The sequence below is a fragment of the Lepisma saccharinum genome, chromosome 24 (genome assembly GCF_977018435.1).
Source record: "Lepisma saccharinum chromosome 24, izLepSacc3.1, whole genome shotgun sequence".
Lineage (NCBI taxonomy): Eukaryota > Metazoa > Arthropoda > Insecta > Zygentoma > Lepismatidae > Lepisma > Lepisma saccharinum.
This window is the reverse complement of record NC_139252.1, coordinates 18191992-18216349: the sequence shown is the minus strand read 5'-3', so window position 1 is coordinate 18216349 and position 24358 is coordinate 18191992. Positions and strand designations below refer to the sequence as shown.

Genomic DNA, 24358 nt, shown 5'->3' with positions numbered 1-24358 from the left:
CAGCAGTTGCTTCAGGTTTGAATACTCATTTTTGAATTTCCAATACAACAGCAGATCCTGGTTCAGCAATGTACTGTTTTATTTCCAGTTTATAGTTAAGTTGATCCTCTGAATGAGAGTTTGCAATAATTTTATTACAAAAACTCTACAATAATGACGAATCATAACCAAATTTTCAATAAATCTTACAAAACTAGAACTTATTAGAAGGTAAAACTCTAGTATAATCTCTACCGGTTTAAATATCGGATTTTTGCCGATTCCGATACCGATGCCGATATGTCAATTTCGGCCAATTTTCATACATCTGTAATCGGCTTTGGCACATCCCTACTTTTAAGTGTAACATATTAGTTAAAGCTTTGCCATTGTTAGCAGTGAAGAGGTTTGTTTTGTCGTTTTAAAAGGGTCGGCAAGAGTTCTCGATCGCCGCAATGTAGATCTGCCAAGGTCAGCTATTAACGTATTATACAAACATTGGCGCTAGTGCAGGAATTGTTGAAGGCTTACGGGATATCCACACTATTCATCTGATATGTCACCTTTCTATTTTGAGCCATTTTGGAAAGTTTTTTACAACCTTGGCATAAGTGTTCTCCGTAGAACACTCTCTACTGTCGAAGCTATTATGATTTCTTACACAACTTGTCGCCAGTTTTCGTAACTAAACACATTACTTCCAATATGCTTTCCAGTGCTTGTTTCTCTTCCGTTGATTGCTTTAATTATTCCAGTTTTGTACACAGGGGTTCCTACAGGGGGATTATGGCACAGACTGCGCCATCTAAGCTTGGGAGGTGGATTTTCCCTTAAAATAATATAAATTCAACATTTATATATTTTTATAAAAGTTGAATTGATTTAATTGTTGCTTTAAGTCCACTTTATACACAGATAGGCTAATCGGGTCTGGACCTACAGATCAAAGTGGGATCCGAACCACTATGTGCCTTCACAGGGTATAGAATCCGCGACCCCTTGCTTACAAGGTGAAGACGTTACCACTGCGCCATCGGGGAGGCCCTAGGATTCAAGCTATATTACTTTATAATTGTTGTTATATAAATTGTAATTTTTTAGACTGCCAAGAAAATTGTAATGGGTAATATGTATTATCGAGGTGAGTGGGGTAGTATCCAACTCTTATATATTAGTATTTAAATAAATACTTGCATTCTGTTGAACGATTGAAAATGAAACGTTGGGGGAAGGGGGCAATATCCAAACTGTGAATGTCAGTGTTTAGTCTAGATCATGACGGAAATTATATCCATCAACCGAAAATCGAAAATTGAAATGGAAATTTAAGGGGCGGAGTGTAGTGGAGGGAGAGTTCGAATATTATATTTTATGGACTATGTTTAGCGATATGGTATCCACAAGTTTTCTGCGCCGAACGTACAAAAAGAGAAGCTGGAAAAGTAAAATATCGCAGGATCCTATCAAACTATTGACAAGACCCCATTAAGTTAATATTCTTGCTAGCTTGAAAAGACATGAATGAAAAAAAAATCTTGTTCGCTTCGCTCGGAAATATGTTTGACAAAAATGCTAATTTGGCGTCTTGTGAAGACTTATTACGTAGCTGCATTACAAGGACATAAACGATATTCTCGATATTGGTTAATAATATCATTTCTTAAAAATACAATGCTTACTGTTAGTATAATACGTCATTTAAAGCAGATGTGTCATTTTGATGATGCAGTTCTCTTAGCAATACAATTGTATTCTTGATTCCCTGTGTGCAGTAATAGTTGTAGTAAGTGTACTTCATAGTAACACCTTGCACATTACTCGATAAAACAAGAAATGTGAAATTCACATATCTAACTACTTGACACAGGACAATTTTACTTTAACAAGGGATGTTTCCACTTAAGATAAATATCCATGTAATTATTGCTATGGATTACTAAACTCGTTATATTTACCAAATGAGTTCTTTAAAGGAATTATTTTATAATCTCGCGCATGCCTTAGGAATTACTAGCTAAGGATCTGAATATGTCTCTTCAAATAATAATAGAATCGGTCTCAGGAACAACTCGTTTTTTTAACACACAAGTGGAGCACGTTATTGCCTAGGTTGAATTTTCTATCGTAAGTTGCATTGCAGTTCATGTTACATACTGAAATTGTGGGTTTATAAAATCTTATTCTGTACACACAAGCACTATTTACATGCACATTTATATAATTTACGTTATGACATATGATATTAACTTAAGCATTTAAGCAATCAAGGTGCTACCTTTACATTTTTCCGAATATTAGAAGATTTTTTAAAAAATATGGACAGTTTAACAGTCAATTTGTATTCAAATAAAAATGTAATTATTACGTATTCATCCAAACTATTTGGGGGGAAGGGTTATGATAAAAGATTTTGAGGGCAATGCGTCCACGGCCCTGGTGGGGAGCAACCATGCAGTATCGTACCCAAGGCGTTGGGTAAAAGTGACAAGTTTGCTATTATCCTTAAAAAAGCAGGAAGCAGAGAAAGGAAATAACCTTCATCCAGACTAGAGGCAAGTAAGATCCTTTTCCTAACAATGTCCATATCGGTTCTGTCGTGGAGAGTATAACACCCATTTATGGAACGTACATGTCAATTCTTGCCATTCTTCTCGAGTGCGACCTCTCGCGCATCATAATTCTAGGCCAAGCGAGTGATGACTTTCGGAAGATGAATAATGAATAGCTACGCCACCCAAGAGAAGATTCAGGGTCTCTAGTTCGATCCCGACGCAACAATAAAATTGCGTTACGATGCTTAGGGGAGAGGCAGATCAAGTATAGTCTTAAGTAAAGCTTTAAAAAAAATACTTTCAGTAGATACGCTGTCCTAATTAAAGACTTTATGGGCATTATGATATGATTTTGGGGGACGGGTCATTGGCCTTGAGGGAATGAGCACACCTATTTGTGCAATATATATGTAATTGTTTTCTAGAAATAAGAAAAACATGAGCATTGATTTCTGGAATCATATTTTCTTTCTTGCTTTACAGTATTTGGAAAAACGTTTCGGAAGCAACGTACGGAAATTTGGATCGTTTCTTTACCTTCTTGCTACGGTAAGGTAACGACCCAGCGAAATGATTTAATCAATCGCTTTAGATATATATTAATTTATTGATTGATTAACTGATTTGTTTTATTTTACTTCGCCTTTTGTGCCACTTCTGGCTAAATTACGAAGATGAGAATGTGTGATCATGTGATGAAATTAATGAATGGACACACACAAATATCCATGCCCATGCCGGGATTCGAACCCGGGACCCCTGGGGTCATAGCGAGGTAAACACTTCGCCACGGGGGCCAGCTATGTATGTATGTATATATATACAAGTGTTGCAATACTGCCGAACCTAAATTGAACACATGTTATATTTACTAATAGAGTTTTGTTTCTCAAATGTTAAGGTTGCATTAGTTATAAGAAGGGGGATTCGGGAATTAATGAGTTTATAAAGTGCTAATGAATAAATTACCTGTAAGTTACCTGTAAGTAGGTTATTTTCCATTTTTTCATAGTGTAGAATCTCTTGTACATTAAACTACAACGTTAAATTAACGCACCGAACTATGTATAAGCACAGATAAGTACATAATATTCCTATCATTAGCATAAGTGATTTTTGTTCCATTACAACATAATATCGGAAATAGCGTCGCAGATGCACAAACTAGTTTAACAATTTATCAATACGTATGTTGGAAAAGCAAGTATTACGTGTCCATATGCCTAAAACGACATACCTAAGGTGGCGCAAAAGTCATCATCCTATTTGAACTGACCTTTATTTTGACATCTTGTTGTTCATATCAGTAGTGTTTTGTCAGTTAAATAGAAGATACTCACGAAATTTATTGTGTGCGAAAATTAATTAGTTTAACCCACAAGAACATGGAAAAATTGTGACACTTTTGCTTGACACTCTTCAAGTAAGAGTAATATCCTGTTTTGGTGATTTGCGATGGCCGGCCAGGTCCCCGATTTGACCTCTCCAGATTTTTTCCTTTGGAGATATATGAAGTCATTGGTTTATGTGAATAAGCCAGAGACGTTACAGCAACTAAAGGACAATATTCAGCATGAAATTGAAAACATTTCCCCGCAGATTTCCAACTCCATGGAAAACGCAATGAAAAGGGCCCAAATTTGCATCAATTCGAATGGCAGTCATTTATTGGATGTTATATTTAAAAATTGAGGACATAAAACTTACATGTATCAATAGAAATTTAACACAAAAAAACTACTTTGTTTTATTTAAAACCGAAGCTAATAGGCTTAGAAAATAGGTGATGACTTTTGCGCCACCTTGTACAAATAAATTGTTCGGCATACTAATAGCACACAAAACTTGTATGTACAAATTTACTTACAAATGGATAAGTCACATGATATTGATTGGGTTTTTGGTACAACTTGGGACTAAATGAAGATAAAATGTAGTTTATCAGAGGAGTCAGGATATTAAACGAAGAGAACTTTCGAAAACAATTCCTCTTAATTTTATTTAGCAAGAAAGCGAATTTTTGTTTTCTTCGTTCCGTGACTTTTCTTTCCGAAACAAACAGAAAGATACACACGAGTGGAATTTAATTATTTAACAACAACCTCAGAAGGGATAATGAAATTTTTAAACAGTTAGAGGCCAATTTGTCATTCCTCCAATGATTTAGTAAAGAAGGGGTATGTATGTACGTATTATGTATGTGTGTTTGTTCCGACATAACTCTCGAACGCCTGGAGCATTTTAAACCAAACTTGGTACACGTATCATTTACAATCTGGAAAGAAATGCCGTGGGGTAAGACACTCCCGGCACCCCAAGGGACGGGGGTGGGAAGGGGGTGACATGAAAAAATAATCGAAAACGACAGATATTAGTGTGGAATCCATAGTTTTCTGGGTCGCTAAGATGAATAGTGAACACTCTCAATGCCCTTCAACTCAAAGTTCATCACCTATCGGAATGGAGGGGGGTGAGAGACGGTGAAATATGAAATCTAAAAAAATTACCTAGATTAGTGTCAAATTCATAGTTTTCGGAGTCGCTAAGCTAATTGGTGATATTCACGATGATCAAACTTGGTACAGATATGACTTAGAATCTGGAAAGAAATTCTGTGGGGGTAAAACACCCCAGCCACCCCTAGGGGTGGGGGTGGGAAGGGGTGACATGTAAAAATAACCGAAAACGACCGATATTAGTGTCGAATCCATAGTTTCCGGGGTCGCTATGATGAATAATGACACTCCCAATGCCTTTCTACTCCAAGACACCTCTGGCACCCCTAGGGTTGAGGGTGGGAAGGGAGTGACATGTAAAAATAATCGTAAACGACCGGTATTAGTGTAGAATCCATAGTTGTTTTGGTCGCTAAGATGAATAGTGACACTCCCAATGCCGTTCAACTCCAAGTTCATTTTACACTATAGTTAGAATTCATTATTTTCCTGTCTAATAAAAGATTGGTATAAATACAAAGAGTGGAACGCCGGGCAATCAGCCAGTATTTATATAATTTATATATTCTTATGTATTATTAGGGAACGGAACTTTAGGTAAATAAATGTTTTTTTCTGTGACACGATAGAGACCCTCGTGTTTGCCATAATTCTGATCATAGCCTTATACGTGTATGTGAACACAGCAAATTATATTTTACATAAAAACATATATTTTCCAGTTTTCCGTATGTAAATACATATTTTGCGATTTTTCATTTAAATACATAAAATCGCTCATTGACTTCCGCTACCTCAAAATCCTCGAAGGAAAAATGTTTATTCTCCGCACCTCTTTCATCGAGTGTGTTAGGTTTGTTTTGTCTTTAAACACACTCGCTGGCCGACTTCTGGCGCCTCGCCTACGATCGTATTGGGGAAAATATTTCCCCCACTGGATCTAAATCACAAGTGCTAATATCCAAATGTACATAATTTTTTGGGAAAAAAACAAGGTTTTCACACTTTGTGCCCAATTGCACGTGTTTTGGAAGGTGAAGTAGAGAAAGAGGAAGCTTTGGAAAACTTCAGCGTTAGTGACATTTCGTGCTTGAAATATGCAAGAATTGTTTCTTGTGACGTGGAGTCATCTTTCTCACAATATAAGATGCTTTTGAGAGATAATCGTCACAAATTTAGAATGGAGAATTTAGAAAAACTATGGTAATCCTTCTACTTTTCCAAAAAAAAAAAAATAGCTCACTAAGGATAAGCATTTAAAAACTGATTTCAGCTGTTTAAAATGCATGTAATATTTTGTTTTTGTTACCAAATGTTTTTTTTTTATTTTTGTCACATATTTTCCTGTTTTTATCACATATTTTCAACAATATGACACCATAAAAAATAAACATTTCTGAGTTTATTAGCACATAAAGGTCCGTTCCCTACTTATTACCATCTACCTCGTTGCCTCCTTCAGATAAGGTAGTTGCAAAACTATTTATTTTCCTTTATATCTTATGTTTCTCAATTATATAGATTTGTAATATTCCATATTATGTATATTTATAAACAAGTACAAGTAGTGTAAATTGATTGTTTCTAAGTCGTACTTGGTACGAGCCCTTTTTTTTCCTTTTTTTTATCAATTGAATATCAGTTTTTGACATATTTTGACAATTTTTGTCGATGTTTTAGCGTTTAGCGATGTTTTAGTGCAATTTTCAATTTTTCCCACCTCGTAATTGGTACGAATGCCACGATCTTACGTGATATAACTTAACCTATCCTTTTTTCTTACGATTTTTTTTCGATCTTCAGTGATATAACTTAACCTATCATTTTTTTTATTTGCGCACCGAACTAACTTACATTGGACTCCGTTTGTTTTAATATTTTAAAGTTTTTTCACATATTTTTTATATAACCTAAAAAATGTGTTGATTTTTTTTAGTATGTGGCAATATTTTTTACGAATTTTTTAAAACTGTTCCGTCACCCTCTCGTTCTTCACGTCGTACGCGAAGGACTTCTCTGCGACCAGGATGACGCTGCACACGGTATCCTCGGGCAGCGCGTCGTGGAACTCGCAAACGATCTTGATGTTGGTTCGATCGTTGACCACCACCTGCTTCCTCTTCGTCGTGTTGATGACGAACATCGGCCTTTGTGTTTTGAATTCGCTGGGCGTGTAGTACATGTCCACGTTTCCCTCTCTTACCCTCTTGTAAGCGGTGTAAGCTTCGTAAAGTTTTAGATAATCATCTTTGGTCATGTCGAGGTTGTAATTCTCGCGCGGGAACACTTCGTTCCTGCCGTTCTTGAGATAAACATTTTTGATCTTGGAGTGGCCGCGGTGGATCAGTCGGTAACGCGTCTGACTACCATGCTCAAGGTCCCGGGTTCGATCCCCGGCCGGTTCAAATCCGGGAACTTTTCTAACGGTGGAAGCGGCCCCGGCGCCAACCCAGCGTCGAATAACATGGGTACCTGGGGGAAACCCTGGGGGGTAAAGGCGGTCAGGGGCGTGATGCTGATCACATCACCCTCACTCACGACCGGATCAAGAAAGTGTGGGGCGTTACCCCCACACCCCCTATACGCCTTCATGGCGTGGTGCTATGCACAGGGGAACACTTTACCTTTTTTTTTTTTGGAGTCGTCAAACTTGCTGGAATCTTTTTCCTGATTGTTATCGCGTCCGGTCTGAAAGAGTACAATGACGAAATCTGGCATGTCGAACTGTATATTGTTGAACTGCGTCGTCACGTCAAATTCCAGATGACTTCCGGACGCTATTTTCTGCACGCACTGGTAACCGTGAAAGTGAATGGGCACCTGTGGACTTTTCAAGATCTCCGCTTTGTACTTGAGGGCGTAGTTCGTTTCGTATTCCACGATCGACATTCTCAACTCCATGCTCCGGATGACGCATTTGGCTGCTTCGGGTAATGTGTTGGGCAGCGGCGTGATACCGTCTGCGTTCAAGCTGCTGTATCGCATCAGTGCGTCGTTATCGTTGGCCACTCTTCGAAATGTGATTCTCAGTCCTCCCTTCCACATGATCTCCTTGTAGTCCGAGAAGAATCCCGGAAGCAGACGCATGGGAAAGAGCACCGTGTGACTTCTCGTCGATATTTTGGTTCCCGCTTCGAAACCCCCCGCTTGATAGTATGCTGCGTCCGTTTTGGATAATTTCAATGTTCCCACTGCCGTTGACGTGATGCCTGGATAATCGATTCTGTCGATGACCGTACCGTGTTTCCTCACCTCCACCTGCGAGAACAGGTGAGGCACGAAGTTGTCCACGAGTATCAAATTTGCTGCTGCGGGGAACGCGTCTCCGCTTTCTTTCTTCACCACGTCGAATTGAAGGTAAAGGTCCGCTCTGTGAGGATGAACGAACCCATCGCCTACGTCCACGTCGTATTCGATCTCCCGGATCGCTTCGTTCAAATTTGCGAACGTGCGACGGTTCGGAGGGAAAGATTGCAATTCGTAACTTTCGATTTGCTCCATTTTTTTTCACTATGTGTTATTTATTATACGTTGATCTCCAGGACGGCAGTCGTCCTGGCACCTGCGAAATCCACCACGTCGCCTTTCTCGTTCGTCACCACCAACTCTATGTTGTCTATGCGGTTGCGACATACTGGAAAATAGATCGGCGAAGAGGGTGTGTAGATGATCGGTTCCATGAATTCGGAACTTGGTTTGAACGTGGCTATGATTCCCGTCCGCTTGTGACTTACTAACAATCCGTCGGATTTCGTGATCATGCCTTCTGCCACGTTTCAGTGTACGTTCAGAGTCTCTATGGCCAAGAATTGAGGAATGTTTGCTCCCGTGTGCTTGATGCCAGCTTCGAGTTTGGTGTTGTTCTCGAAACCTAAAAGTTCTCCTATTCTGCCCAGGTCCACGGTCTCCGTCGTGGACACGATTTCGACTCTGTGCGTGACCGAATTTTGAGAAAGGTACGTGTCTTTGGGTAAGTGAGCTTGCAAAGTAGAAAGATTGTATTGACCTGGCGTGACGACGATATGTTCGCTTCCGACGCTAATTTTGTTGTTGTGCTGCGTGACGTTAGGTATGAGGTACATGCTGTAGAATGCACGCAAAGCTATGGATTTAGGATAGACGATGTCGTCGTGCAGCGTGAGTTTCAAGATCGAAGATTCGCTCGTGAGATGGAACACGCCCATCGTGATGCTTTAGGTTCCACAATGCTTTCTGGAAATCTTCCACCTGCGGCTTATTTATTTTAGAGAGAAACGCGAGCATGGAGAGACAGAGATGACCGCAGTTCTCGTCTCCGAAATTTTGAATGCGTTCGTCGTTGTAGTATATAGGTTTGTTTGTTTTCAGATAATGAACTAAATTTGTAGGTGGAACACCTCCGAAAGAATCGAAAACGAATGCTTTATTGTTATTTGCATTTTTGTGGTAACATATCCAATGCGTGACTGGATTTTCTTGACTGAGCAAGTTGAACGTTCAAACGTTCCGGTAAACGTTGAGACGTTTATACAGAAAGGTTGAAATGTATTGTCACAAATAGTCGAACGTGTCGCGAAAGGCAAAATAATAATTAAAAAAAATTCTCAAATTGAAAATCGGTTAAACTAGACTAAACAAGATAAAAGTTTAATCTTCGAGGTCGCTTTTTTTTTAAAACTCAGAAACTGTCATACGCGAGAGCTATATTTTGCAACAACTATAATTACCCAACACTAGCAACAAGAACAAAAAAAATTATATCAATTACTTGTATACTATTAATTAGTAACTTTAGATAATATTAATTATTAGTTTTTAGTTGTAATTAATTTTAAGAAAACAATTAAATACATGTTAGGTGATGATAACCAAGTGCAAAAAGCATTGCATTTTTTTTACACACAAACAAAGCACCACTTAGTTCACAAAACATCTAACAGATGGTAGATAGTTACATGGCTCTAGTTAGGGTGATGATTTTTGGTTTGTTGGATAGGGGTTGAAGAAGACTATTTGTTGTAGTGACCACAGTATTGTTTTTTTTTTTTGTGTGTGTTTTCTGTTCTCTTACGAGAATTAATATAGGTTGTCATAGAACTCTCCAATTCATGACTTAGCAAAAAATCTGTTTGCGGATTCATCATGTACACCTATACGTGAGAAAAAGTATGAATAGAACCTATGCTCGGAAATTGAAAATGGCGACCGGAAGTAGGGTTATCTTGGAAACGGTAAGACTTGGGAAAAATCTGTTTGCGGATTCATCATGTACACCTATACGTGAGAAAAAGTATGAATAGAACCTATGTTCGGAAATCGAAAATGGCGACCGGAAGTGGGGTTATCTTGGAAACGGTAAGACTTGGGAAAAATCTGTTTGCGGATTCATCATGTACACCTATACGTGAGAAAAAGTATGAATAGAACCTATGCTCGGAAATCGAAAATCGCGACCGGAAGTGGGGTTATCTTGGAAACGGTAAGACTTGGGAAAAATCTGTTTGCGGATTCATCATGTACACCTATACGTGAGAAAAAGTATGAATAGAACCTATGCTCGGAAATCGAAAATGGCGACCGGAAGTACTGGTTATCTTGGAAACGGTAAGACTTGGGAAAAATCTGTTTGCGGATTCATCATGTACACCTATACGTGAGAAAAAGTATGAATAGAACCTATGTTCGGAAATCGAAAATGGCGACCGGAAGTGGGGTTATCTTGGAGATCAAAAAAATTCTTCGGTATATAAATAACACACATTGTGAAAAATTAAAATTCTCTAACACACACACAACCTGAATTTCTCTTCGATATGACTGAAAAAATGAGTGACCTCCAAGCATTAAAACAAATGCTAAATTTGTCAGTCGAGTATATAAAAATTCAGGAATTGGAAGTCGACAAACCTTACACGATAACTTCCGGTTCAATTGTTTCTACCCAGTATGGTCCCAAAGTATGTCTGTTGCTCAACGGACAATACAGTCTATTTTTACCAGATCGATACGCTAACATGTTATCCGAAGAGAAGCTATCTACTTTAATCGAGAACAAAACTCGAATCGTGTACAACGGGACAAAGGAACTTCTTGGTAAGAAAACAAAGCACGTAATAGAATTTGTGTAACGGCTGCGGAGTATATAAAATAACATACCTCGGAAAACAAAAATTACACGAGAGGGAAACAAAAAAAAATCTCAGAACATAAATATATATATAAATAACATACCGTGAAAACAACATGAAGCCCAAGGGTGTCGTGTACCAGATACCATATTCGAATCTGAAAACACTGGGTGCCCTCGATGGGTTACTCACCAAGAAACAACGCGAGAAGAAACGTTCTTGCTTGACGAAAGGACATGGAATGAAATTGCTGCTCAGCACTCCACAATTGAGACGGTTGCAGCGTTCGCGGAAACAGCAAAAGACAGGGGGGTTCATATTCAGCATCCCGGCCATCCTGGCAGCATTGGGGGCCGTTGGAAGTTTGGCTGGGGGTAGCGCCGCCATCGCGAAAACCGTCATCGACGCGAAGAAGAACAAGGCGGAATTGGAAGAACAGAAACGTCACAACCTGGCCATGGAGAAGAAGGGGAAGGGCGTCATGAGGAAGTTTAAAAAAAAGAAACAGCACTCACCAACCGAGACATTGAATCTCTGATCAAACCATTACAAATCAAACACTTCAGAGGCGTTTTCATGTCCGACTCGTTACCTTCAACCGTTAAAAAAAGAGAATGTGGAGTAGTCAACTTGGACAGTCAAGAAAATCCAGTCACGCATTGGATATGTTACCACAAAAATGCAAATAACAATAAAGCATTCGTTTTCGATTCTTTCGGAGGTGTTCCACCTACAAATTTAGTTCATTATCTGAAAACAAACAAACCTATATACTACAACGACGAACGCATTCAAAATTTCGGAGACGTGAACTGCGGTCATCTCTGTCTCTCCATGCTCGCGTTTCTCTCTAAAATAAATAAGCCGCAGGTGGAAGATTTCCAGAAAGCATTGTGGAACCTAAAGCATCACGATGGGCGTGTTCCATCTCACGAGCGAATCTTCGATCTTGAAACTCACGCTGCACGACGACATCGTCTATCCTAAATCCATAGCTTTGCGTGCATTCTACAGCATGTACCTCATACCTAACGTCACGCAGCACAACAACAAAATTAGCGTCGGAAGCGAACATATCGTCGTCACGCCAGGTCAATACAATCTTTCTACTTTGCAAGCTCACTTACCCAAAGGCACGTACCTTTCTCAAAATTCGGTCACGCACAGAGTCGAAATCGTGTCCGCGACGGAGACCGTGGACCTGGGCAGAATAGGAGAACTTTTAGGTTTCGAGAACAACACCAAACTCGAAGCTGGCATCAAGCACACGGGAGCAAACATTCCTCAATTCTTGGCCATAGAGACTCTGAACGTACACTGAAACGTGGCAGAAGGCATGATCACGAAATCCGACGGATTGTTAGTAAGTCACAAGCAGACGGGAATCATAGCCACGTTCAAACCAAGTTCCGAATTCTTGGAACCGATCATCTACACACCCTCTTCGCCGATCTATTTTCCAGTATGTCGCAACCGCATAGACAACATAGAGTTGGTGGTGACGAACGAGAAAGGCGACGTGGTGGATTTCGCAGGTGCCAGGACGACTGCCGTCCTGGAGATCAACGTATAATAAATAACACATAGTGAAAAAAAATGGAGCAAATCGAAAGTTACGAATTGCAATCTTTCCCTCCGAACCGTCGCACGTTCGCAAATTTGAACGAAGCGAACCGGGAGATCGAATACGACGTGGACGTAGGCGATGGGTTCGTTCATCCTCACAGAGCGGACCTTTACCTTCAATTCGACGTGGTGAAGAAAGAAAGCGGAGACGCGTTCCCCGCAGCAGCAAATTTGATACTCGTGGACAACTTCGTGCCTCACCTGTTCTCGCAGGTGGAGGTGAGGAAACACGGTACGGTCATCGACAGAATCGATTATCCAGGCATCACGTCAACGGCAGTGGGAACATTGAAATTATCCAAAACGGACGCAGCATACTATCAAGCGGGGGGTTTCGAAGCGGGAACCAAAATATCGACGAGAAGTCACACGGTGCTCTTTCCCATGCGTCTGCTTCCGGGATTCTTCTCGGACTACAAGGAGATCATGTGGAAGGGAGGACTGAGAATCACATTTCGAAGAGTGGCCAACGATAACGACGCACTGATGCGATACAGCAACTTGAACGCAGACGGTATCACGCCGCTGCCCAACACATTACCCGAAGCAGCCAAATGCGTCATCCGGAGCATGGAGTTGAGAATGCCGATCGTGGAATACGAAACGAACTACGCCCTCAAGTACAAAGCGGAGATCTTGAAAAGTCCACAGGTGCCCATTCACTTTCACGGTTACCAGTGCGTGCAGAAAATAGCGTCCGGAAGTCATCTGGAATTTGACGTGACGACGCAGTTCAACAATATACAGTTCGACATGCCAGATTTCGTCATTGTACTCTTTCAGACCGGACGCGATAACAATCAGGAAAAAGATTCCAGCAAGTTCGACGACTCCAAGATCAAAAATGTTTATCTCAAGAACGGCAGGAACGAAGTGTTCCCGCGCGAGAATTACAACCTCGACATGACCAAAGATGATTATCTAAAACTTTACGAAGCTTACACCGCTTACAAGAGGGTAAGAGAGGGAAACGTGGACATGTACTACACGCCCAGCGAATTCAAAACACAAAGGCCGATGTTCGTCATCAACACGACGAAGAGGAAGCAGGTGGTGGTCAACGATCGAACCAACATCAAGATCGTTTGCGAGTTCCACGACGCGCTGCCCGAGGATACCGTGTGCAGCGTCATCCTGGTCGCAGAGAAGTCCTTCGCGTACGACGTGAAGAACGAGAGGGTGACGGAACAGTTTTAAAAAATTCGTAAAAAATATTGCCACATACTAAAAAAAAATCAACACATTTTTTAGGTTATATAAAAAATATGTGAAAAAACTTTAAAATATTAAAACAAACGGAGTCCAATGTAAGTTAGTTCGGTGCGCAAATAAAAAAAATGATAGGTTAAGTTATATCACTCAAGATCGAAAAAAAAATCGTAAGAAAAAAGGATAGGTTAAGTTATATCACGTAAGATCGTGGCATTCGTACCAAGTACGAGGTGGGAAAAATTGAAAATTGCACTAAAACATCGCTAAACGCTAAAACATGGACCAAAAATTGTCAAAATATGTCAAAAACTTATATTCAATTGATAAAAAAAAAGGAAAAAAAAGGGCTCGTACCAAGTACGACTTAGAAACAACCAATTTGCACTACTAGTACATTAATTCATGTACGGTAAAAATCTATTTTTATAGTTACAAAATCAATGTAAAGTAGACTGTATGTTTCAGTGTAACCCTAGTTCAAATAATACATAGTAATACTAATAAATTTATATATAAATAATAATATTAAAATAGAATAAAAATATATAATTTCATCAATAGTGAATTAAGACATTAAGACTTAATTCTAATGCAGCATTGAAATTATGCTGAAATTCTACACCATACGTTTTCCTCTTCCAGATAGTATACATCCCAATTGTAATATACATTCCAGCACTGGCGTTCAATCAAGGTAAGATATTTGAACATAATTCTATTGAAAATGATAAACGTTTAATAGGTAATTAATGTATTTTGAGCAGCACTAGGTAAGATATTTATTCTTGTATTGTAAAATGGAAAAATTGCAGTGTCTCTATTATTTGTACATCAGTTACGTTTGACAATCTTCTGTTTCCCATCCTATCATTAAAGCTTCTTACTTGCAGAACACCCATCTTCTTAGCCACTCCCAGGTGACAAGTGTTACACAACTTTCGTGTAAAGATATATTTTTAATGTATAATCTATGACGTATTTCTAAATATTCTCACTCTGAACCTTGGATCTAATTGTCTTTAGTCCATTGGAATATTAATTTAATATTAATCAATAATTAATTGATAATTAATTAATAATTAATCAATATTAATTTAATGTGCAAATTCATATTTCCTTCTAGTTTTCTCTGCCATCATTAATAACAAAAACAATATTATTAAAAAATTAACGTTGTTGATATGAATAGTTTTTACTTGGAAATTTCGTAAACACATTCTAACAAAGCCATCAACTTTTTAAATTATGTAGGATTATACATTATACACACACACACACAAATTCCCCCACAAACATACATACATACATACATACATATATACGCGTACATACATCTATATATGAATGGCTTATTGCAGAAAGGGACCTGAGTCACATTTTTGAGGTATCGGAGTTAATTTTTTCATCTCCACTGTGTCTAGCAGCATACTGCAGGGGGGTGCATTGAGGTTTGCAAAATTAACTATTCATTATGTTGAATATTTGAGCCAACAACGGCACATTTCTTTCTTACACTATTAATATTATACGATTTTTCATTGTTTTTCTCAGAATTGTGCAAAAGTGACTCAGGTCCCTTTCTGCAATAAGCCATTCATATATAGTAAAAGGGATATTTAAAAGTCGCTACACTTTACTACAATTATCAATGCGCATCTATACGTATGACTTTCATTTTTTTTCCAGTTACTGGAGTGAATGTGCATCTGGTGACACCATTTGTCTGCTTGGTTTGCATCTTCTACACAGCTTTGGTAAGTATTTACTTTAATATGATACTTATTGCGAGAGAATGATCATGGGTCATTCATTCGAATGAACTTTCACACTGGTCTGCCTATTTGGTCTAGCTCCCGTTGCTGCTCATGAGATTTAAGCATATTTTTGTCTTCAACGTAGAAAATTTACACATGAATGTGTGTCATATGTAGGCAAATATAACAACGAGCCGGTCTCCGGCGTGGAGTGATTAGCGCAGCGCGCTACGACGTCAAGGGTCCCGGGTTCGGATCCCTGGCTGTGTGTGACTGTTCTTTGTGAGTGTCCCTTCATCAATTTCATCATATCATCACTCATCGTCACGATTAGCCAAAAGTAGTAGAGATGCGACTCTAAATAACAACAATCAAATCAAATGTAATATGATAACGAGAATTATGACCACTTAAAAATTTCCAGATTTTATGTGGCACAACACTGGTCAATTTAAAGGACCCTCTGGATGCACGTTATTGCGGGGACTGTATCTTACCTTCCCATTTTGACTCCACATTACCAAAGTTAATCGGACAATAGAATTAATTCCAACAATTTTTCCATTTTCATAATTGCATTGCAAATCATGTTCAGTTTTTGAAAATATTACCTTAAACTATTCTGTAGTGTGTTTATTGTCAATTTTTTATAATTGCTAATATTATTTCTCCTGCAGGGAGGACTGAAGGCAGTTGTGTGGGTTGACACGTTACAAGCGATTGTCATGGTGTTAGCAATGCTTGTAGTTATGGTTAAAGGAACTATTGACGTAGGTGGGTTTGCTGAAGTATGGGAAAGAAGCAATGCCAGTGGAAGGATAGAATTCTTCAAGTTAGTACCTTATGAAACTCTTTTGTGATAACTAGAGCCCGGATTTGCATGTTCTTATTACATATTCTACTCCTTTCTAGATACATCCCTTGAACAGGAAAATGTCATCGAATTATATAACTGACATGATTTTGTATAAGTTTTATGTTACATATTCTTACATGTTTGCCAGGATATTACATATTTTACATATTTGCTAATTTACTTTGCATAAAACAACATATTTCAGTATTTTTTCCTATCTTGATACTTTTTCCTATTTTTTCGAACTCTGAAACATGATGAAGAAAATGTGTAGCTCATGTGATTTCATATTTTCTAATCAATGAGATGCTTAGTGTTTACGGTCACATAAAATTGATAGTAGGGTGGAATTAGCTAAAATTTTGCTTCAACCCGGAATTAAATACTACAGAAAAGATTTTTTGCAGGAATGTTGTTCAATGTTAGGAGGACAACTCAAATCCAAAATGTCAAAGCATGCAAGCTTGGGGAAATCATTCTACATACGAGGGTCGGTCAATAAGTATCTGCACTTTCGTTGTAATTTTCTATAGGTTGGCTACACTGATTCCTGTGCGGGTATGTAAATGGAGTGTTTATTTGTCATTGACGTAGTGTATATTTGAGCTTCACAATCATCTTTTTCTTTTCTGGTTGTGTTTACAGGGTAAAAATGACCTAAGCATCATCCATTTATACCAAATAAAAACAGCGACCGCTACTACACAGAAGATTTTATATAGGAATGTTACCCAATATTAGGACAAATCCAAAATGCCAAATGATGGAATCTTGGGAGAATCATTCTACATACTAGGGTCGGTCAATAATTATCTGCACTCTTGCCGTAATTTTCTTTAGGTTATCCACAATGCTTTCTGCGTAGACATATCAATGAAGTGTGCATTTGTCATTGATTTAGTGTATTTTTGAGATTCACAATTATTGTTTTCTTGTCTTGTAGTGTTTACAGGGTAAAAATGGCCGCGCAACCCTCCATTTATACCAAAGGAGAACAGTGACGAGTAACGTCTCTTTTGTGGTCTGAAGGCGTATCAGGGACCGAAATTTGCCGAAGACTTGAATCATAATATACACGACTAATGTTGCAGATAAGTTGCCACTTCATCGATAGTTACTTGTGGGTCAGAATCATGGCATGGTCTTGCTCAATGTTGTCGTGAGTAGTGGATGTGAATGGCCATTCTGCTGCTCCTTCGCGCTTAACACGTCAGACAGTTTTTGAACTTCTCAATCCATTCGAACATACTTTGTCGTGGTTAGCACTTCCCAGATGTCGGCCCCTGGCCATCTCATCTCTGCCAGCTGAAGTACTTTATCTACGAGTTTTCATCTTTTCCCACGTGTTAAGTCACACATCTTGGGGTTCTGATCGCATTCCTCCCTTTCGACTTTTTTGTTCTCTCATTAGGTCGAAGCTCGATTGTGAATTTGTTGTGCATTCCACTGCCGATGTTTCTCAACTTCGCATCCTCAAAGCTATTCGTCGTGCTGGTATTCCTCTGTGTTCCGGTGCATTTCGTACCGGTCCAGTCATCTACTCGTTTATGGAGGTATCGGAGCCCTCGTTGTCTCTACAAAGGCAATTTATTCTTCATTATTGCGACCATCAGCGCTTGATGCCATTGATGCCATCCCATCCATCTTAGCACAGTCTCTGACGAGAGAGAGTTGACTGTGTACCACCTACATCCTCGTGCCACAAGGCCACTCTGTGTTCGTGCAGATGAGCTCAGCACTTGGTGTTGATAGCGACCTGCCTGGTGACCATCTGCCTTCCCGCCTCTCTCTACCTGGGAATTGTTTGCATATTCCATTAACCTGTCTCATAACTGCTCTCCCAAAGGCAGGGAAACCTAAGGATTTTTACAATTTCGATCACAATACCCCAATTTTACTGTTTCTTTTACGGATGAGTCCATATCGGTTGAATCAGTGAGTTGTGCCCGGTTGTCAACTCGCACAGTTACAGCTTTGCTTTACATTGCAAATTGCTTGTTCCATCTACATGGCAAAACTCTGTGCAATACTAAAGGCGTTGTACTCTGCTGATTTTCACACTTTACAGAAAGTCCTCATTTATTCGTATTCCTTCAGGGTGTTCTAGAGCCTTGAATCACTCTCTTCCTGACACCCTACACTGCAGTGAATTTTCGACGGTTAGCGTCCTTCTCTGTCAGTGTGGGCTTCAAAGGCAACGAAGCAGCTGCTGATGCGGCCAAAGTCTGCTGATGGAAAGAGCAAAGTGCTTCCCACCTTGTATCGGCCAGGGACCTTCAGAATGTGTTCAGTTCTTTCCTCTTTGGGATTTGGCAGGATGGGGTAACGGAGAACAAGCTCCACCCTGTCACACCCATCATTGGTGCATGTCGTTACTCACACGGTCCCTCCGGCAGAGAAGGATAATACTAAATCGGCTTCTCATTGGACGGCCGTCTCATCCATAGTCATTTGCGGCAAGAGCTGGACCCTCCGCTCTTCCGTGTATTTAATGTTATTTTGAATGTTCGGCACATTCTTATGGAATGTGCAGGTTTTAATGTCCTCCAACGTTTCATCTCCATCACCCAGAACAATTCGTTATCATAGTTTACCCGCAGTTGATGGCGGGTGGTTTCTAAGTCCATGGAATGCATCTGAATCATTCATTAAGTGGAGTACTTTGTCTGAAGATGAACATACAAGTATAACAGTAGAAAAAATGATCAACTAGCAAGTGAGACCCAGTAACATGGGGCTGGACACAAAGACAGCATCTTAACGAGGCTAGAACTGTTGAACCACCGGCACCACACAGTTTGTTTCATGTAGTACGCTTAACAATCTAGGGCAGATTCAATTTTTTTTCGAACCCATAAAAATATCATCCATGACTATTTTGATAAATAACTGTTACATTTGAAAAATTTTATATATATATATATATATATATATATATATATATATATATATATATATATATATATTATATATTATATATATATTAAAAAGTACTCGTTACGTCAGGTTCCAGGAAGGTTAACAAAATTACCATTAACTCCTAAATTTTCACAAACCTGAACATTTTTCTTGGGGGGGAGGGTCAAGTTCCCCCCTCTACCGCCAAGCTACGCCTATGCTCATAGACATTTATATTTCCTTATAGATTTCAAACATTTCAAAACATTCATGTTACAACGTAACAGCATACAAGTTTCGACTATATTTATTCACTTTAATGCAGAGTGGCCTCAATTTCAGCTTACCCAATAAGTCACAATCTGTCGGTTGTGAAGAAGTACAGCATGCACTTAACCATTCCCCACAAGGCACAATCGCATGACACCCCCAACCTATCAGTGATCAAGAAATATCACTATCAGCGAACTCTTTCGATCATTGTTTCCTCATTCCGTCATTAGTTCCATGTGCAATATGTAAGGTGACTTACGCGCCACCCTCTGCTACAATTCGAATTTTACTCTCCATTATACCTTCACACCAGGCCCGTAGCCAGGAATTCTTATTAGGGAGGGCAAAGTCAATCCTAGAGGGGGCAAATTTTTAATATATTGTGTTACATTGTCAGATATAGCAGGGTACAGAGGGGCACTTGTCCCCCTCCTCCAAAAGTGATATGTAACAGGAAAGAGATGATATCTTGAAACTCCAACGAACAAAAAAATTTCGAGCAACATCAAATAAAAATATTTCTATAATGACTTTTTGGAATACCAAAGAATACAAAGATAAAGTTTAACATAAATAGCGACTGTATCTACTTTATATTTACAGGTCGAAAATGTTAATAGACGAATAATACGTACCAACAGCTTTGGGCTTCTCTGCAGAACTGATTAAGGAAGTCTTTTATAAATCGTGCTTCATAATGTTTCCCTCTAGTTTCCAGTATGCAAGATTTTTACTAGTGTTGCCCACGAGACGAGACTTTGGCCTGTCTCGTCTCGTGGAGTCTCGTGGAAATGCTGTCTTGTCTCGAAAATATTCGTTTGTCTTATGACACATGGTCAATCTCGTCTCGTCTCGAATTTTTAAAAGCCTGTCCCGTCTCGTCCCGTGGGCAACACTAATTTTTACGCACAAAGGAATCTAACGAGAATCCACCACCACCATTGTGTTGTGTTACGTGCAAGAAAAATCGAATTAATTAAATAATAATGATTACATTACATCTACACTTTGATGAATTGTGTAAAAATTTGTAATACATTTTTTGTATTACAAGAGGTTAAGGTACGTATCTCCGAGCAGCTTGTTGTAATATAAGCAGAAAGGGTGTAAGTTTCGAATAAGTGGAGGTTTACGGACTTCAGCTGCGTGGCGGCAGTAGCATGCATTTAATACTCGAAAATTTCGCATATCATACGACATACTGTATGCGCTGTTGTGACGTGATCACCACCTTTGTTGTTACCATGCACATTAGCGCCACCATGTGGCTGAATTCGAAACTTACATCCTTTCTGCTTATATTACAACACGTTGCTCGGAGATACGTACATTAACCTCTTGTGTATAAAGGTTTACTTTTCTGACATCTCAAACGGATCACCCGGTATTTTTCCAACTTGTTCAATTTTAAATTAGCTAATAATGGAAAACAAGCACACAAACTGTATTTTTGAAAGACAGAATATGCATGACGAACTTATTTTCTTGTACCTATGACACATAACTTTCATGTACAACATATATTTTACACATAGCCTATGCAACATGGAGCGACGTAAAATAAGAAAATGCATATGCAACATGTTAACGCTAAATTGTGTACGTATTTAAAGTTTATTTAATATATATATATATATTATTTAAATACATTATATGATCAATTCATACGCCAAATTGTCTCTCAAATGTGCGCGCTGCTTTTCCTCAAAAGAATTGTTGTTGCATTTAAGCAGCAACAATCTGAAGTACATATCTGGCCTTACTTCTCTCTCGGCTAATTTAGAATGCATTACAGAAAATAATCATATTGGGATCGAAGCGAGCAGGAAAATCTTTAGATCCAAATATTTGCAAACTGAAAACAATATTGATTTAATAGGGCGCAAATAATTTCACGGGGTGCCATGGCATTCTCTTTAACATTTTTTTTTTCATTTAGATCGTTTTAGCTCCCAGGACTTAGGACTATAAAAATAGCAGAACTCGCACTTGAAAGCGAGGGGACAATTACCCCTCTGTGCCCCCTGCATCTGCCCTTGGCTGTCTGGAAGAAAAATGCAAGAAAAACGTGAAAACTAATTCCATCTTGAGTATCCATTTGTACTGCTATTCTTAGATTCTGCCAGTCATGTTTCTTTACTTCAATGTTTGGCCCCCCTAGATTGGACTTCCGACCAAAATTGGGGGGGGGGGGGTAATGCCCCTACCCCCTTCTGTGGTTGCAGCACTGTTTGTGAGTGTCTCTTCATCAATTTCACGTCATCACTCATTTGTCACAATTAGCTCGAAGTGGCAGAAAGGCAACGCTAAGTAACAAAATTCAAATATCCACTCCCTCTCTCTACCACATGGATCACTATTACCAATAGGTAGTAGACTTCGGAAACAAAAGATTAAGCAGTTCAAACTTCATAGCAACGCATCCAAGAAAAACATCAAACGCATTAGGCACATTTCATACAAGACACAACTGTTCTAGATACTGAAAATTACGAAATCATTCCCCGAAGTCTGAATCAGGAAGGGATTTTCTCCCCGTAATCCTAGTACGACACCTTAATCCCACACACCTTAATAAATCACAAAATCAATAAGTGTCTTTGTTATGTTGCTACAATAATAGAGGATATAATTGTAAAGATTAGTGAGAATTCCAGGTAGGAATATGTTCTGTATCTTTCACAGGGGGGGCAAAGGAGGCTCTCAGGGGGGACAGTTGCCTCCCTGCCCCCCTCTAGCTACGGACCTGCTTCATACATTGAAATGTAACACATTTCAGCTCCTGATATATCATATATTGATACGCAATAACCCATTTAGTCCCTATTATTGTCCCTTAGATATGTAAATTTGCACAAGGCATACGGTTTTGGCATTCTGGCTATTAGTTACCCTGAGTTCCATCCTAGTTCCACCCTACTATGACTGCCAAGTCGATAGACAGGCTCAAGACAAAGAAAAAACAAAAAAAGAAAATAAACGAGAATTGTTATATAATATCAAAGATGCTGGAGTCTCCCCCCCCCCCCTCACATTCCGATTATATGTTTTCGTTTCGCTTTTAGGTTTAGGCAAAGCAAACTTGGTATCACTGAACAAGAACGCTACTTTCCTGTACGTAGCGAGTTATATAATATGTTCCCTTGTACAAAACGTACAAAGTAGCTATGTATTTTCATTCGACTGTTCTTTCTGTAGATGCTTCTTTTTACAATTTGTTCCGAAAGTTAAGAAGAGCTCTCTCGCATATTTACATATTATAGGCTACAATAATTTGCGATGTGAAAAGTAATTAATAGTTGACAAAATTGGTTTCTTAAATATGTACACATTGTTGTGCTTTTTTGAGTTTATAAATTTGATACAAATTTTAATTTGAACAACTTATGTTCTTAAAATTATGTTGAATGTTTTCAAATAATATAAATATCTAACAGAATTCTTAAAATTGCTTGGATACTTAATGTTATTAATATTACATTTTCTTTGATACTACATATTTAGCTACATATCCTCTTGATAATACATATTTAGGTACATAATTTATCAATTACTGTTACATCCATATTTTCTACTTCGATATTACATAAAAATCCGGGGTCTAGTGATAACTTACTATGATGGACAATCAATGTGTGCATTTAGTTTTTTAAGATCATTTGAAAGAAAGGCGTACAAGTTATATAATTAATAAATAAACTAAAGTTGCTGAAAAAGGCAGTTTATTAATAATTGAAAGAACTTTCCTCGTTACGTTAGGAGAACTAAACTAAAATCTTTAGTTTTAGTTTAATTCTCTGTCTGAGGAAGAACCTGATATACGGTAGTGTAGAAACGTAACGTGTAAAGTGATTTAAGTTTTTAATAAGCTGTCTTGCTCAGCAATTTTAGTGTATTTAATATGTAAACAAGGCTTTATTGTGTTATCAAGTTATACAAGGTTGGGAAATAATGATGCTAAACAAATAAAATCAATTTATATTATTCAAAAGTTACTGCAAGTATGAAATTTCTTTGAGATTACTTTTAGAGATACATTTGAAGCCAGGAAAACTTAGGTGACCATTCGTCACCTTCCTATTCTTGCGTAATGGTGCCATCACAATGGCGAACCAACTAAACAGAAATCTACTTATAACACTGCCCTGCATTTTGGAAGAAAATTGGATGTTTTCAAATCAATAGGTGATTTTGCAAGTATTTTGAATGCTGATCACGGAAATGACATCCATATTTTTCATCACGCCAGGATTTTTCACAATTTTACAATCAAAATTATCATATTCGCCATTCCTTTACACCTATTACAGAACGCAACATAATAAATTTATACAGGGAAAAGTTCTGTTGTCTACAAACCAACAGGTGATTCTGGGAGTATTTTGAATGCTCATCACGGAAATGACATAAATTTCTTCCCATCACGTCAGAATGTTTCTCTAGGTCAGGATTTTCCTCCACATTACTAGTTCAATCAACCCACCATATTATAACAACGAGTTTTGGGTATTTCTGAATGATTTTTTTTTAGGAATTTCGAAAATGAAACTTACGATTAAATATGCATTTATAGTTCAAAATTGGAGGATTTGCATTGTAATATAACCAATATTTTACCACCTGTTGGGAAAATGATGAAACTACA

General features: G+C 38.5%; 1 protein-coding gene across 1 annotated transcript in view; it reads left to right on the top strand.

Annotated features, from left to right (window-relative positions):
* Positions 1 to 24358, top strand: part of LOC145978436 (sodium-coupled monocarboxylate transporter 2-like) — a 107651-nt gene that overhangs the window by 35887 nt on the left and 47406 nt on the right. The window contains exons 4-7 of the mRNA XM_083111076.1: positions 3015 to 3080; positions 14575 to 14626; positions 15619 to 15686; positions 16364 to 16518. Coding sequence (XP_082967202.1) covers positions 3015 to 3080; positions 14575 to 14626; positions 15619 to 15686; positions 16364 to 16518 — 341 coding nt within the window. The remainder of the gene's footprint in view (positions 1 to 3014; positions 3081 to 14574; positions 14627 to 15618; positions 15687 to 16363; positions 16519 to 24358) is intronic.